This window comes from Hyperolius riggenbachi, chromosome 4, assembly GCF_040937935.1.
Source record: "Hyperolius riggenbachi isolate aHypRig1 chromosome 4, aHypRig1.pri, whole genome shotgun sequence".
Classification (NCBI taxonomy): domain Eukaryota; kingdom Metazoa; phylum Chordata; class Amphibia; order Anura; family Hyperoliidae; genus Hyperolius; species Hyperolius riggenbachi.
This window is the reverse complement of record NC_090649.1, coordinates 132524293-132540852: the sequence shown is the minus strand read 5'-3', so window position 1 is coordinate 132540852 and position 16560 is coordinate 132524293. Positions and strand designations below refer to the sequence as shown.

The 16560-nt window shown below is 44.1% G+C and overlaps 1 protein-coding gene across 1 annotated transcript in view; it reads left to right on the top strand.

The window, feature by feature from the left end:
* Positions 1-16560, top strand: part of GPC1 (glypican 1) — a 122522-nt gene that overhangs the window by 92455 nt on the left and 13507 nt on the right. Inside the window, exons 2-6 of the mRNA XM_068280723.1 lie at positions 40-198; positions 3680-4074; positions 8391-8556; positions 10564-10694; positions 13792-13911. Of these exons, the coding sequence (XP_068136824.1) occupies positions 40-198; positions 3680-4074; positions 8391-8556; positions 10564-10694; positions 13792-13911 (971 nt within the window). The remainder of the gene's footprint in view (positions 1-39; positions 199-3679; positions 4075-8390; positions 8557-10563; positions 10695-13791; positions 13912-16560) is intronic.

Sequence of the window (16560 nt, the reverse complement as noted above, 5' to 3'; positions counted from 1 at the left end):
TTGTCAGATGTCTTGTCATGTTCATGTCATATCTTGCAGGTGAGCATCTGAGGATCTGTCCACAAGGCTACACCTGCTGCACTTCAGAGATGGAGGAGAACTTTGCCAACATCAGCAAACTAGAGTTTGAAGGTTCACTACGGGACTCCAGCCTGTCTGTCCAAGCCCTGCTTATCTCACAGAACAGGAACTTCGACAGTAAGAGCCTTCTTCTACTTTCTGTCAGCATGTTTGTACACATGTATTGTTGTGTTCACCAGCTGGGACTACAGACCAGAAATATGCAGGCGTTTACCCACAGCAATTACTGATCTCTAATTGTTATGAGTGAAATATGCCGGTTTTATTGTTGTGGTAAATTAAAATCACTTCTGTCATGGCACAGATGGGGTAGTCACCATTCATTTGTGTTGGTACCATGAGCACATGTCAGCATAGTAATTATGTGAAGCTCAGCCTCTGAGTAATTATGAAAATTAAAACTTGTTTAAAGTGAACCTGAAGTGAAAATAAACTTATGAGATGATGAATTGTACTGTATGTGTAGTATGGATGATATATAGAACATTAGTAGTATAGAAAAGAGGTTCAAAGTTTTATTTTTAGTTTTATAGCTGTATTTTTAAGATTGCATTAGACTGTGACAGCTAATGTTTAGAATCCACACTCTGCCTTTTAAGCAGAAAAAAAGCAGAAGTAATGACCCTTTGAACTTTCCTGCTCTAAAACATTATTATCTTAACTTCAGCTTCTATTTACTTTTCAGAAAAAAAAGCTGTTCAACAACACCTTTTGCATAGACAGTGTTTTCCCCAGGCTTTTTTAGTTGGGTGCTCCACCCGGCTAATTTTGGTGAGCACCCGGCTCTCATCAGCTCACATCCTCATTCTATGCTGTAAACAGAGTTGTGCCAACCCTGTGTTCCCCCTGCGCACCCCACCCAGCTACTTTTTCATGCCATTCGGCTGGGAAAAAATTCTGGGGAGAACACCGCATAGATAACAACTAAAGTTTGGAAAACTGAAAGGAACTTCAGATAATTTCTTAGTTGGGCTAGTACTATATGTGTATATATTTATTTCATCATGTCACATGCCACTTCAGGTATGCTTTAAGATTTTTTTTTTTAAATCACTTATAAAAGCGTTAGTTCTTTTTCTGGTCCGTATTTTCCTACTGTGCTTCTGACTAACTTCTGTCACGAATTTCAGGTCCCAACCAGGTGACACTATAATTAAATTGGTGATGAAATCTTGTTTTCTGTGTCACCCACATAGTGCACCCTTATGCTTGTAGCCCCCTTGTAGTATATGGATCTGTCTCCTGCAGCCTCAGGAGATTCAACCTTCTCATTTCTCCAGGAGGAAATGTACTTTCTTTTCCTGATCCTAAATGATGGTGATGATGAGTGTCTGCTTAGAGTCCCCCTTTAATAATATTCCTGTCTGTAAGCTTGTCCTTGGTCTCTCTGTGCCCAATATGGTTATGTTTCATCTATTTGAATAACCTCAAAATGAATCCAAATGCTGCTGCAGCAATGGGGCTCTTATTGTAAGTTGTATTACTGGTTTTGTCTGTAATAATGTAAATGGACATTTTGTACTTTCAAGTTATTTTTCAGGCTTATTGGAACATGTCAAAGCAAATACACATTTCAAATGCAAGGAGCACAGAGTGAAAATCTTGAAAGGGTTTTCTGATGCCTGCGTCCTTTTAGACCTCACATTTAAAAAAAAATACAGATGAAAGTAGTGAGGATCAATGAGGTGCTAATCATGTTAAGTGAATGCAAATGTCATGGTAATTTTATGAAGCTCGGGAAAAGACTGCTTTATTTGTTTAGCGCATTTCCAAGCTGCATTCATTTGCATAATATTACCATAAACTTGCATCAACTCTGAATTTCAGGAATCTCATTGGCCATCCAGGGGCATAACTACAAATCATGGGGCCCACCTTCAACACTTTTATGGAGCCCCCAATGTTCACACCCTTTCCCTTGCCTACCTCTGGTGATGCTCAAAGCCTGGGGGCCCATCTTACAAGGGTCATAAAGAAAGTGTGGCCATCAGACGTCAAGTCATCATCACGTCACCACCGCGTGATGACACCTGGTGTCCTGTAGCAGTACTGCAGGCTGTCAGTGCGCGGCGCCCATGGAGGCTCTCTTCGCCTGTGTTTTCCTGGTCCCTGATTCCTCCTAGATGAGCGGCTGGTCACTATAAGTAGGCAGATCTACTTGTGACCTGTGGCTGTGTGACTGTCCCTAAGGAGTAAGGGTTTGCGAGTCCACGGGGTGGGGGGGAAGGGGCGCAATTTTTACCCCCTCGCCCTAGGTGTAATGTAGCCTAGAAACTGCCCTGCCCCTTACAGCTCGGTTTTTGGAGCTGATTTCAGGGCGATACTAGGCATGTTTAGAGTCGTTTTCTAAACATGCCTAGCGTTTTTGGGAGCGTTTTTGTGTAGCAGATTAATAAAATTGTTACAGTAAAAGCTGTTACTGAACAGCTTCTGTAACAAAAACGCCTGGAAAACTGCTCCGATCTAGCGTTTTTCCAGAGCGGTTTGCGTTTTTCTTATACTTTACATTGAGACAGAAACACTTCTGCAAACCGCAAACATGCAGCAAGAGGCACGTTTGAGGTTTGCTAAAAACCTCAAACCGCTGGTGTGCACCATCCCAATGAAATACATTAGCCAAGCGTTTTCACAGGCGGATGCGGTTAGCGGATCGCAGCTAAAACCGCTCGGTGTGCACGGGGCCTTATTTGGAAGTAATGAGCCACTGTAATTTGAGCTGTCATCTCTGTCTGATAGGTTATATGTAAGCACAGGAGGTTAACTGTTTCTGTGCTCCCATGAAACCAGGAAGTAACCTCTCTGCTGCATCTCAGTAGGAGTTCTGTGGGCTGCAACAAATACATATTTTACTTTAAAGGTTATTATGCTGTTGCTTATTATTTAGAGTAGAGAGGAAGTCCTGGGTTTAGGTCTACTTTAAGTCTGGTGCTGCATTATTAATGTTAGACTTAGGAGAATGGTACAGTTTGGTGTAGGGTTTAGGTTAGTGTTAGGCAAGCATGTAGGGTCACAGTAAAGGGATAGGATTGGTACTAGGCAATAGGTCAGTGGTAAAGGGCTGTGTTAAGCTTGTTGGGGGAGGGGGGGGGTAGGTTTGGGAGCTTTGTGGTATCTAATGAATTAGGTATTGGCAGAACTACAGTATATTGGTGTGGACATCTCTGAATCCAGATTAATTACACCTTCTCCTTACTATGGAAGGAGAGCCTTAGAACAGCAGAAAGCCAATAACAGTAGTGAAAATAAAAATGGGTTATAATAAACGACCTGTTGTTTCTGGAGGATTAATAGTACATGCATTTTCTCCTGATATATTTTGTAGATAAACAGCATCATCTTTGTATCTGTGCTAGGTTTCTGTCTATACTGTAGCAGCTAGAGGCTGACATGAGTGAGAACATTGCATTTATTATGTTCCTGAATTTGCAGTGGACTGGAGTACTGAAAACATGAGCCTGGGGACCCAACACTTACTTATATGAGGCTGAATATGGCTGGTAAAATGTTGGATTTTAACAGTAAATTTTACTTGGTCCATAAAATAAAATGTCATCAAGATAGTTGTCGCAGTTTACTCTCCCTTCTGCTTTGTTTTTAGGATACTTCCAGGACCTGTTGAATAAGTCAGAGCAGACTCTTTTGGAAACATTTCCCAGCCGCTATGGTGAGCTGTACAGCCAGAACGATGGGAAAATATTCAAAGACTTGTATTTGGAGCTGCGTCAGTATTACCGTGGCCCTGCGGTTAACTTGGAGGAGACATTAATGGAGTTCTGGAGCCATCTGCTGGAGCGTGTGTTCAAGGCACAGAACCCGCAGGTCAACTATTCATATGAGTACTTGGACTGTGTGGCAAAGCAGTACGACCACCTTAAGCCATTCGGAGACATTCCTCGAGACATGAAGCTGAAAGCCACCAGAGCCTTTATTGCTGCCCGATCATTCGTCCAGGGGCTCAGCGCAGCTTCAGATGTTGTAAAAAAAGTCACTCAGGTATGTAGCCCCGATGCAGGACAATGACTGATTACTGACACCGAGGCTGTTGCTTCTCATATTCATTTTAAAGCAGATGAACAGAGACCTACATGTATGATACCAGGAAAGAATTGTTCCCATAACTCTACTGGCAGATCTCACGGATGGAGAACTTGCTGGTGGAGTCCTGAGGCTGCTCTTCAGATAAAGATATTTTGGCCATCTAGAGACTTCGCTGAAACGATTATTTCTGAAGTGCTAATTCTCTATACCTGGTCCCATCATGGTTCAGAGTGAAGTTTAACCACTTAAGGACCGCAGTGTTAACCCCCCCTCCCCCTAGTGACCAGGCCATGTTTTACTAAATAGGCCACTGCAGCTTTAAGGCCTCGCTGCACGGCCGCACAACTCAGCACACAAGATCCCCCCCCCCCCCTTTTCTCCCCACCAACAGAGCTCTCTGTTGGTGATGTCTGATCATCCCCGGATGTTTGTTTTTTTCATAAATATTTATTTGTGTTTTTTTTTATACAAATGTGTATTTTTTTTGTGTGTGTGTTCCCCCCTCCCTCCCCCCGCTAACCAATCAGCGTTATTGGCTGTCGTAGGCCTCAGCCTATGACACCGGATCACTTCCCTACCTACAGAGGGGACAGCTGTGTCACACGGCTGTCCCCAGTACAGCGCTGCCTTAGATCGCAGCGCTGTACAGGATTATTAGATGGCGGTTTCGCTGTCTAACAGTCTCCGAGCGGCGATCAACGCTGGGAGACTGAAGGCGGAGCGGCGCTCCATCATTATAGCGGGGTGGCGCTCCCCGCCCCTAGCCATTCACGGCGGTCGGAGTAGAGTGGTCCTGGGGATGCCGCCGCATTCATGCCAATTGCCACAGAAGTTAAAGAGATGTCCAAGCAAAAATAAATTGTATTAAAAAGCATAAAACTCGGTGGGAGGTTCATTTACCCTACAAATCCGTAGGTAGGCAGTTCCGCATGCTTACAGTATATCAGAAAAAGTTGAAATGACACATTTTGCAGGGAAAAGCCTACTTCATCAGGTACATGTAGTTCTAAAGACATTTCAGTGAATGAATAAAACAGTGCTCTAAATAAAAATAAAATATAATATATACAGTATAAAGATATATAGTAAAACAGATGCTGTATTAAATATATGTTCAAGATATCACAAGTTTGCCTGTGATATATGAGAGTTGTCCAGAAAGTAACAGCCATTTGCTTTTATCTGTCACACAAGGTATTCTTTCAGTGTAATGTAACTTGCATCTATCAAGAAAATCTCTCTATGCGCTGCTTGTGAACACCTCTGTATGTGCATTGCATAGTGGTAATCCTTAACAAACTGTTTTTTTTACTCTAATTACCCCTTTCAAACACTGCAGCTGTCCTTGGTAGGTTTTGGGGATCCACATCAATAGAGTGCTTGGGGCCTCATGTCAATTTTGCACTGCTGCCCCGCAGCCTCAAGGTCCTTAGTTACACCACTTAGTGTGGCTTAAATAAAGTAAATAACCGGTTTCCTTACTTAATTGAAAATGACTGTTCCTTTCTAGATGACCCTCGTGTGTATTTGTATATAGATATATATATATAGTCAGCAATAGAGATGGCAGGACTAGCCTGCATAATCATTACTCAGATTAGTTAGCAGATTTGCCTGGCATAGTCTGCGCACTGACTGACAGAGACATCCCTTCCATATTATGCCTCATTAGGGTGATCAGTGTATATATGTACAGTATGTGCTTGTTATCAGTGTTTTAACACACTTTAGGGTCATTAGCATTTTGTGAATATAATATGCATGTAGCTTGGAAAAAGACTGCAGATGTTGCACCATTATAGCGACAACATTGGCGCTATGAGCAGACTGTTGGTTATTTATGCGGCTGAGCCTTGTGTGATGTTCTGCCAGTGAGACAGATAACAGGAAGCACTCTGAGGAGTTAACATGCATTCCTGACAACACGCTGCATCCTCAGCGCACCAAGCCTGTCTAATCTAATATGGCACCTCTGGCTTCTATTAAGTTAGGCCAAGTCGATAGTAATAAGCTTTTTGCCCATTAAAAAAGAAAAGTTTCTATGGCCACCTGCTGGCCGCAAACATTACACATTTCTTAATTGGTAAATGACTGGTAGCAATAGAAGCTATGCAGAGAACTATGATGTAAAATTTGCTACCTTCTTTGTATTTCTCCTACCCTCTCTCCCCTCCACTGCATACCTGTTTTTGCGCCGCCAGTGAATTTGGGCGAATGACGGCTTTCCCTGCTGCTGCCCATATACCCGGCTGTGTTAAATACTATTCACCCTCCGAGTTGTAGGAACTCAGAGGGAGAAGTAGTTCAGGGTCGGACGGAACCCCGAATTACCCTTACGCACCCTGTGCACTAAAGCATTAGTGATGAGCGCCGAAAACAACCTGCTTCACCCTCCGCTCTCTTATTTCCTCTCGTGCCCTCCGTTCCCTTGTTCTTTCCTCTCATCTCCACTCCTCCCGTCCCATCTCCGCTCCTTTTCACTCTTCTCCTTTCCTCTCCTTCCTTTCCTTAGTTCTCTTCTCAATTCCTTTCCTCTCCTTGCCCTCCTTCCCCTCTCCTTTCCTCTCCACTTCTCACCTCCCTTTCCTCTACTATCCTACCCTTTTTCTCTCCTCCCCTTTTTTCTCCTCTCCTTTCCACTGCTCCCCTTCCTTCCCCTCTCCTTTCCACTCTTCCCCTCTTCTTTCCACTCCTCCTCTCCCTTCCCCTCTTCTTTCCACTCCTCCCCTTCCTTCCCTTTCCACTCTTCCCCTTTCCTCTCCTATCCTATCCTACCCTTCCTTTTTCTCTGCTCCCCTTGTTTCCCCACTCCTTTCCACGCCTCCCCTTCCTTCCCCTTTTCTCTCCTGTCCTCTGTTCTCCACCACTCCTCCTCTCTCCTCCTATCTCTTGTCCTTCCCTCTCCTCTCTTTTAGGATTTTTAAGTGACCTCAAGGGACAAGTGTATACATGCTAGATTTTCAGCCTAGATGACCCCAAGCAGCTGCCTCTGTCAAATTACATCTTGCATGCTTATATTTCTTAACCTACAGTAAATACCCAAAGCAACTCTAGATATCTCTCTTTAATTTGTAAATAATTACCCCAGTGAAAGCTACACTGCGCACAAGATCTTTCCCTTCCTCTCCACACTATTCGTCCATGTAAGATGACATGTGAAATGCTGTTCTCCTATGCCCAAACCTTTTTCACAGGACATTGGGCATGTCTTCCTGCTTCCCGTCTGGTCAGTGATGGACATTTGGACAAGAAGTAATGAGAAATCTCTCCAAATACGACAGAGTAGTACAAACACCTGTGTCGCTCCAACTGTATCTGGTACTTGTCGTATATGTTACATCCAGAACCCGAAGCCTGGCCACTTCAGGATCTGTTTGGCTAATGTGAGAAGTGGCAGCCTACTGCGGCCAGCATGCAAACATTTGATTAATTTAGACTTTTGGACTTTGGCCAACCGGAATGCAAAATGACTGGACCTGGCCGGCCAAGTCCTGAAGAAGTCTATCCTGTAGCGGTTTGTAAAGTGTTTAACAAAAGGATTCAACAGGCAACAGAGGCACTCCACATTTAGGTGTCTGTGAAAGTGCTCCAAGGCTCGTATTGCCAGACCACTTCCCCCATGACCACTGGAGGGGGCTCCACCCCTGTTCCCTCCAGAACCCTGGCAGAGGATTGGCTGCTGGCTCAGCAGTCAGCTGGAGAAAAATTCTGGAGGTATTCACTAAGCACCTCTCCCACCCTCCACCTGGTTGTAATTTGGTGTCTTCCAGCAGGGGCTTAGAAAGCAAACAAGGACAGGAGACTGTGCGGCAGAGGTGGAGACACAGCAGAGTGGAGGCTGTCTGGCACGGCGGGCCGATGTAACAAATAGATCACCTCAGTTCCTTTTCGTGCTCCGTTCTGCACCTACTCCACTCCGTGTCTCAGCTGGTGTGGCTCTTACTGCTGCAGCTACAGGCATCTTCGGGACTTGGCTGGCTGGGTCCTACCATTTCGTGATATGGACGGTCAAAGTCCTAAAATGTAAGTTACCCTGTAGGCTTCTTTGCACACTGGTCGCATCTGCCAGGCCCCTTCTGACATTGGCTAGCCAGATTCCAAAGTGTCCATTTTTGGGATCTGGCCATAACACACAATATCTCATGTTCTTGTGTTAATTGCTGCTACTTAAATTGACAGTGACGCTGGTTATAAAGAAAATATGAATTTACTGTATTCAAAACTAGAAAAAGAAGACAAGGGTGTTGTTAAATAACATTTCGTCCTTACAGGTCCCTGTGAGCCAAGAATGCACACAGAAAGTCATGAAGCTCATGTACTGTCCACTATGCCGAGGCCACAGTAATCTAAAGCTATGCGACAACTACTGCTGGAATGTCTTGCGGGGATGTCTGGCAAATCAGGCAGATCTGGACTCTGAATGGAGAAATTTGATTGGTAAGTTCAAACCATAAGACTCTCCATTCACAAAAAAAGCTGATCTCTTCCTTACAGTAAAATGTAAAACCCAACTCCAGGATTTATTTATTTTTTTAGCCATGGATAATCTGAAAATGTATTAGAGATTGCTTCCCCTTCACTTCCTGTACCTGGGACCTCCAGGGAGCTTCATGGCTTTAATATGAAAACTGGTAATCGTGGGGAAAGGGAATGAGGGACTTCAATATGAACTTGATGGAGGAGATTCTTCTCACTTCCCTACTGTACCAAAAATGTACCCAAAATGTTCTGTTTGATTCTATCTTTATCAGTCCTGGAAATATTTCCTCACTTCGGAACATATGCAATTCAATTTTTCTCCTGAGTTTTCTCCTAGGTGATATTTTTAAACTTGTCAATAAAATGCATTTTAAACCACCAACTTTTTCATTTACATCTACTTTTGGTTTACACCTACTTTTTGGTACTTTTTCAATTACTTTAACTTACATTCAGTTATTCAATTCCAGAGTCCTGGAAAGTTATTTTAAATAGAAGATGAAAAATTATATTCTAGGAGAAAACTCAGGAGAAAAAGTTAATTGCTGCATATGGGGTCTTCCTGTCTGTGCAAGCAGTGAGCACAATTCTCCTGCTTACTGTAAGGCTTCCAGGCAATCACTGGTTCCCCTTCAGATCCTGCGCCCCAAACTCCACCACACTCTTCAACTATTGCCAAGCCCCCGCATCTACCCGCCTTCGCTTACTCCCAGAACTTGTATGTGCAAGACATAGAATCTGAGGCCAAGGAAACCAATGGCGTACCTGACACCAAGAACCAGGGTCAATACCAGAGGTCAGATGACTGTCAATCCAGTCCTGTCGATAGGAAACCAGATTTATTTCAATACCTAACACTCACTTGGCCCATTAGTATCCATTTCGTTATGCATCTTAGCAACAGATGCATGCCTGGCCTCTAGGCTTTTTGCCCAGTGGGCAGCAACCTTCATTCTTGTGTGATAAACTTAAAGGGATACTGTAGGGGGGTCGGGGGAAAATGAGCTGAACTTACCCGGGGCTTCTAATGGTCCCCCGCAGACATCCTGTGTTGGCGCAGCCACTCCCCAATGCTCCGGCCCCGCCTCCGGTTCACTTCTGGAATTTCTGACTTTAAAATCAGAAAACCACTGCGCCTGCGTTGCCGTGTCCTCTATCCCGCTGATGTCACCAGGAGTGTACTGCGCAGACACAGACCATACTGGGCCTGCGCTGTGCGCTCTTGATGACATCAGCGGGATCAAGGACACGGCAACGCAGGCGCAGTGGTTTTCTGACTTTAAAGTCAGAAATTCCAGAAGTGAACCGGAGGCGGGGCCGGAGCATCGGTGAGCGGCTGCGCGGGCACAGGATGTCTGCGGGGGACCATTAGAAGCCCCGGGTAAGTTCAGCTCATTTTCCCCCGACCCCCCTACAGTATCCCTTTAAGGGTAAGCCACTGAGCAGCAGGAATTACACATTTTTAGAATGAACCTCCCCATAAGGAAGTTGGTAATAGAGTGTGCCGTTGGGGGTCAAGGGTTGGGGTAAGAGTCATTACTTATCTACGGGGTGCTGCTCCTCTGGCCCACCATCCATATGGAATCTGCCATCTTCCCTAGGCAGAGGCCAAAGCTGCGGCATGTTCAAGTCCTTGGCTCACAACTGCCATAATGCATGCTAGGAAATGTAGTCCGTACAGGCAAGTACATATCTGGCAGCATATTCACTTTATAGCATTTTGTTTTAATCAAGTGCTTAATAGGGATGATCACAGAGAGGCAAATACTTCCAAGTTTATGCAGCTTGAAAATGGACCAATCAAGTCCCACAGGTCCATTTTAAAGCTGCATCTATTTGCATACATATTTACATAAATTTGCATGAACTCGGAAGTATTTGCTTCTCTTTAATCATCCCTAGTGCGCTTTTGCACAGTGCTAAACCTTGAATAAACATATAAGCTTTATTTTCTGCCCTTTACAGAGTCCTTACAGCTGGTTGCTGGCAAATTTAATGGACCTTCAGGAATGGAGAACATTTTGGGAACCATTCATACAAAAATCTCTGATGCCATAAATCACATGCAGGAGAATAAGGAGGTGATAACAAACAAGGTACGTTCTGCAGATAGGAGTCTGGTGTGGTTTTAGATTTGAATGCAATCTTCTTAAACTATCAATGATAATGATCAACAATGATTTGAATTCTTTAGAATAACCTATGCAGTCCGGTTACGTCTTCATTTTCTGTCTCTCTTGTTTAGTAAAACAATGTCAGTTAAGGTGGGCTGATAGTTAAGAGTTAAGTGTATGGTTAAAAAGCGTGAATTCCAAAATTCTACTATGAACTTTACAATAGTGTCCTCCCCCTGTCAATTGGTTGTCCTTAATCCTCTACTCCTTCCACCAGCCATAAGCTCTAAACACCTTCTCAATTGTCAACTTTTAAACTTCCCACCTCCAAAGTTATTTGTTTTAGATGCCTAACCCTAGCTCTCCCAAATGTAAACCACTTCCTGAAAACAAATCCTAATTTCCACATTCCTACTGTCAAATCTAACCTCCCCAAAGCCTTTACCCAGGGCCGGCCCTAGACTTTTTGCCGCCTGAGGAAAATTTTGAAAAAAAAAAGTTTCACCCCGACTCATGAGCGGACCGGCCCTGCCTTTACCCTAGCCTTAACTCTCTCTAATATAACATCTATGCCTCATCATTATATACTGTAAATCCAAAATACCTACAGTCATTTGCATTGGCAGGTGTATCATTTATATACTTGTACTCATGTACTGCACTATATATGACATGCAGCATTTGGCTACACGCCATAGCCGATATCAGGTGTACAACTATGCACTATAGAAGCTATATGGCTCTCAGCTATAAAACAGTCAAGCAATTGTGCCCAACTGATAAAGCTAATGCCAATGAGCTGCATTCCAAAAATATGCAATAGCTCTATGGTGGCACCCACCTAAATTGGAGCACCACCAGCTGCTTAGCCTGCCCCCCCATCAAACAGAAAAAAATCCCAAACCCATCATACTCACCTACTGAAGTCCTCAAATTTGGGCTATTGTCACCTCCTTCTGAGCAGACCACACTTCTCTTGCTTATTAATCTCTTTCCCTCGAATATACCTCCCTCAATTATGTAACACTAAAGACGGATTGAAGGGAGTCTTCTACAACCCCCATTGCCACACATTATAACTCTAGTTCATGTATCCCATAATGCCACACCATTGGACACATTCCCCACCCATGCCTTAACCATGTGGCACAGGTTGCTGTATAGGTTATGCCTCTCTCCAGTACAAAAAGGTAAGTGGCACATGAGACGCTCCATGTAGAACCCTCAGAAAGCACTGAGGGAGGCTGCTGTGATGACATGGCATCCCATCTACATTGGAAGTATCGATTCCTCATCATCATTAGAGCTTGTTCAAGGATTTGCTATGTGGGCTTTTTTGATACAGCCATAATTAATAGGGTGGATGCTGACGTTAAACACAAGGAGCACTTCCTCACCTCTGTTCACCCTAAAAAGGAGGTGGGGTAATAGTATAGTGGGGAGGCAGAATCTTGAAACCCCCATAATAATAAGGGAGTTCCATATTTCCAACCAAGGGCATGAGAGCAGAAGGAAATCACTTTCTCGTACCTATTCCCAAATATAATTAGTGACTTCCGGTGTTGTGTGTAAGCAGTAAGTACATGGAGAGCAAAGTCAGTAGCTGAGATTTACAAGGCATCAGAAATGAGCAAATCTACAAGAAGAGAGAGTCAAGCAGGAAACCCCAAGCTTCATGGTACAGTCAAGGGGCTAATGAGGATGAAGTGACTTGAGCTTTCTTGAAAGCTTCCAGCTATATTCTCATCAGTTGCCCAATAACATGTTTCATTTTACATAACCATTTCTGTTTCTGCCAGTGGTTAAGACAGTACAATTGCTACCAAGGACCCAGAGATTGTAAAATTATCATAAGTTTTGATTTCACTAAGTACTCATTGTACAAGTTTCTCAAGTGAATCATCTTGCCAAATGCTAATTCACTAAACCTATTACCGCACTAAAAAGTAAAATTGCATACTAGTGAGGTAAATACCACTAGAAATATCAAGAAATTGCAATTCACAAAGATTAAAGCATTCAGTTACTCACGTTAATGTTGTCAGTATTTATCCCCACCTCTGACCAGCCAGTAACTTACAATCTCCATGCAGAAAAAGTTGACAGATATAGCAGACAGCCAATAGGGAGAGCCACATAGTCCTGTTTCTCATCCCATTTGATCCGATGCACTGGCAGGTGGAACTTAAGTAGGACAGAGCTGAAAAATGAGACTTTAAAAAGGATTTTCTTTTTCCCTTTAGATGTGCATATCTGTATACTGATATACAGAAGAGCTCCCTCTAATTAGCCTGTATGCACATCTAAAGGGATGCTGGAGATACACTGGACAGAAAAAACAACGGCTCAAGCACACCACTTGTAGGAAAACACAACTTCCTGTCTGACCTACTGCACAGCTGGTGAGACTTACCGAGCAGAGCTTAGTGAATTGAAACATGTTTTTCAGGTATATTACCGAACGTCTACCACATGCATGAAATCTTTGTGAATTTAGGAAAAAAGGTGTAAAATAATGAATGCAGTATTTTACCAACCTAAATTATTTTACCGAACTGACGTTAGTGAATTGAGGCCACTTTTGCCCATAGTGCTCAGGACTTAATGGATAGGGCAGTGTTTCTCAAACCTGTCCTCATAACTCTCCAACGGTGCATGTTTTGCGGACAACCTCATCTCTGCACAGGTGGGGTAATTAGTGTCTCAGCTACATGGAATCCACCTAACTGAGACACTAATTTGCTCATCTTTGCATAGGTGAGGTTGCCTGCAAAACATGCACAGTTGGGGAGTCACAAGGACAGGTTTGAGAGACACTGGCCTAGGTTGTCAGTTCAGATGTTTAAGTTCAGGCTACAGCTGAACAGCACATTCTGTTGCTATGGAAGGGTAGGAGAGATGGTGGCACTGTGGACGATGGAGTTGCTTCTGGTGAATGGAGTAAGGTGAGGAATAACGCACAATGACTGTGAATCTTTTGATCAATCTTTTAGAACTATAGCGTGTATGAGTAAAAATGCCACTTGCTCTGCCACTAGGTGTGTGTCCTCATTGATGATGGTCTTTCCCATTACTACAGGTGTTTAAAACTTGTGGAAACCCCAAAAAGAGTGGCAAGACTACCAAACAAGAGGAGAGAAGGAGAAAAGGAAAAGCGGTCCCAGATGATAAAGCCACAGTGCCCAGCATGGATAACCTGGCAAGTGATCAGAGCAATTTTCACGAGTACTGATAATATAGCCAGCATTTAGTAATATCACCAATACTGCTTTGCATTCTGAAATAATAGGCGTCATTGTTAAATCAGTTTTATCGCTAAAAGATCGATTTTTGTGAAAATTAATGTTTTGTTATGTCCTACAATTGAAAAGTAAATCACAAAGGGGCTGCCATCAGCTTCTGCTTAAGTACAAATATACAGTGATGTGAAAAACTATGTGCCCCCTTCCTGATTTCTTATTCTTTTGCATGTTTGTCACACTTAAATGTTTCTGCTGATCAAAAACGTTAACTATTAGTCAAAGATAACATAATTGAACACAAAATGCAGTTTTAGGCTACTTACACACCAGGACGTTGCGTTTAGGGGACGTTATAGGGCACATAACGTGCCCCTAACGCAACGCCTGGTGGTGTTGGAGCAGGACGCTACCAAGAGCCGCGTAACAAGCAGCTCTTGGTGCGCCTGCTCTGTCGGAGGCGCTGCGGAGACCACGTGAGCGGAGCTCTCCGCATAACGTGGTCCCGCCAGCCAATCAGCGGCCACTCCAAGAAGAAAACACTGCAAGTGCAGTGAATATTAAGTAGCCATGTGCCTGGCTACGTAGCGGCCTCTCCCCGCCTCCTCTCCGCCCCTAAAATGAAAAAAAAGCACCGGTACTGAGCATGTGCAAACAGTCTAACGCGGCTTAGCCGCGTGTAAAGTACTGCATGCAGTACATTATCTAGACGTGCTGCTTTACAATGTAACGCAACGTGGGCACTGTGAACAGCCCATTGATTTTTTCATTGCTGTGCGGTGGGGTGCGTTACAGGCTGCTCTAACGTGCGCCTGTAACGTCCCACTGTGAAAGCAGCCTTAAATGATAGTTTTTATTATTTAGTGAGAAAAAAAACTCAAAACCTACATGGCCCTGTGTGAAAAAGAAATTGCCCCTGAACCTAATAACTGGTTGGGCCACCCTTAGCAGCAATAACTGCAATCAAGCGTTTGCGATAACTTGCAACAAGTCTTTTACAGCGCTATGGAGGAATTTTGGCCCACTCATCTTTGCAGAATTGTTGTAATTCAGCTTTATTTGAGGGTTTTCTAGCATGAACCGCCTTTTTAAGGTCATGCTACAACATCTCAATAGGATTCAGGTCAGGACTTTGACTAGGCCACTCCAAAGTCTTCATTTTGTTTTTCTTCAGCCATTCAGAGGTGGATTTGCTGGTGTGTTTTGGGTCATTGTCCTGCTGCAGCACCCAAGATTGCTTCAGCTTGAGTTGACGAACAGATGGCCGGTTATTCTCCTTCAGGATTTTTTGGTACACAGTAGAATTCATGGTTCCATCTATCACAGCAAGCCTTCCAGGTCCTAAAGCAGCATAACAACCCCAGACCATCACACTACCACCACCATATTTTACTGTTGCTATGATGCTGTATTACTTCTACACCAGATGTAACGGGACACGCACTTTCCAAAAAGTTCAACTTTTGTCTCGTCGGTCCACAAGGTATTTTCCCAAAAGTCTTGACAATCATTGAGATGTTTTTTAGCAAAATTGAGACGAGCCTTAAAGAGGATCTGTAACATCAAAAGATCCCCTGTGGGGTACTCACCTCAGGTGGGGGAAGCCTCCGGATCCTAATGAGGCTTCCCACGCCGTCCTCTGTCCCACGGGGGTCTCGCTGCAGCCCTCCGTACAAGATGACGTCATTATTTACCTTCCCGGCTCCTGCGCAGGCGCTCTGATGGCTGTCGGCTCCGAACTACACGGAAATACCCGATCGCCGTCGGGTTTGCTCTACTGCGCAGGCGCAAGTTTCCGACTGAGATCGGGTATTTCCGTGTAGTTCGGAGCGGAAAGCAGCCACAGAGCCCCCGCTGGAGCCAGCAAAGGTAAATATTGATTTTACAGTCGGGTCTGTCGCCGGCTGTTCGGAGGGCTGCAGCGAGACGCCCCCGTGGGACAGAGGACGGCGTGGGAAGCCTCATTAGGATCTAGAGGCTTCCCCCACCTGAGGTGAGTACCCCCCAGGGGAGGTTTTTGAGGTTACAGAGTCTCTTTAATGTTCTTTTTGCTTAAAAGTGGTTTGCGCCTTGAATATCTGCCATGCAGGCCGTTTTTTCCCAGTCGTGAACACTGACCTTAATTGAGGCAAATGAGGCCTGCAGTTCTTTAGATGTTGTCCTGGGGTCTTTTGTGGCCTCTCGGATGAGTTTTCTCTGCGCTCTTGGGGTAATTTTGGTCGGCCGGCCACTCCTGGGAAGGTTCATCACTGTTCAATGTTTTTTGCCATTTGTGGATAATGGCTCTCACTGTGGTTCGCTGGAGTCCTAAAGCTTTAGAAATGGCTTTATAACCTTTACCAGACTGATAGATCTCAATTACTTTTGTTCTCATTTGTTCCTGAATTTTTTTTGGGATCTTGGCATGATGTCTAGCTTTTGAGGTGCTTTTGGTCTACTTCTCTGTGTCAGATAGCTCCTATTTAAGTGATTTCTTGATTGAAACAGGTGTGGCAGTAATCAGGCCTGGGGGTGACTACAGAAATTGAACTCAGGTGTGATAAAGCACAGTTAAGTTATTTTTTAACCACTTGCCGACCGCACACTCATAACGTGCGTCGGCAAAGTGG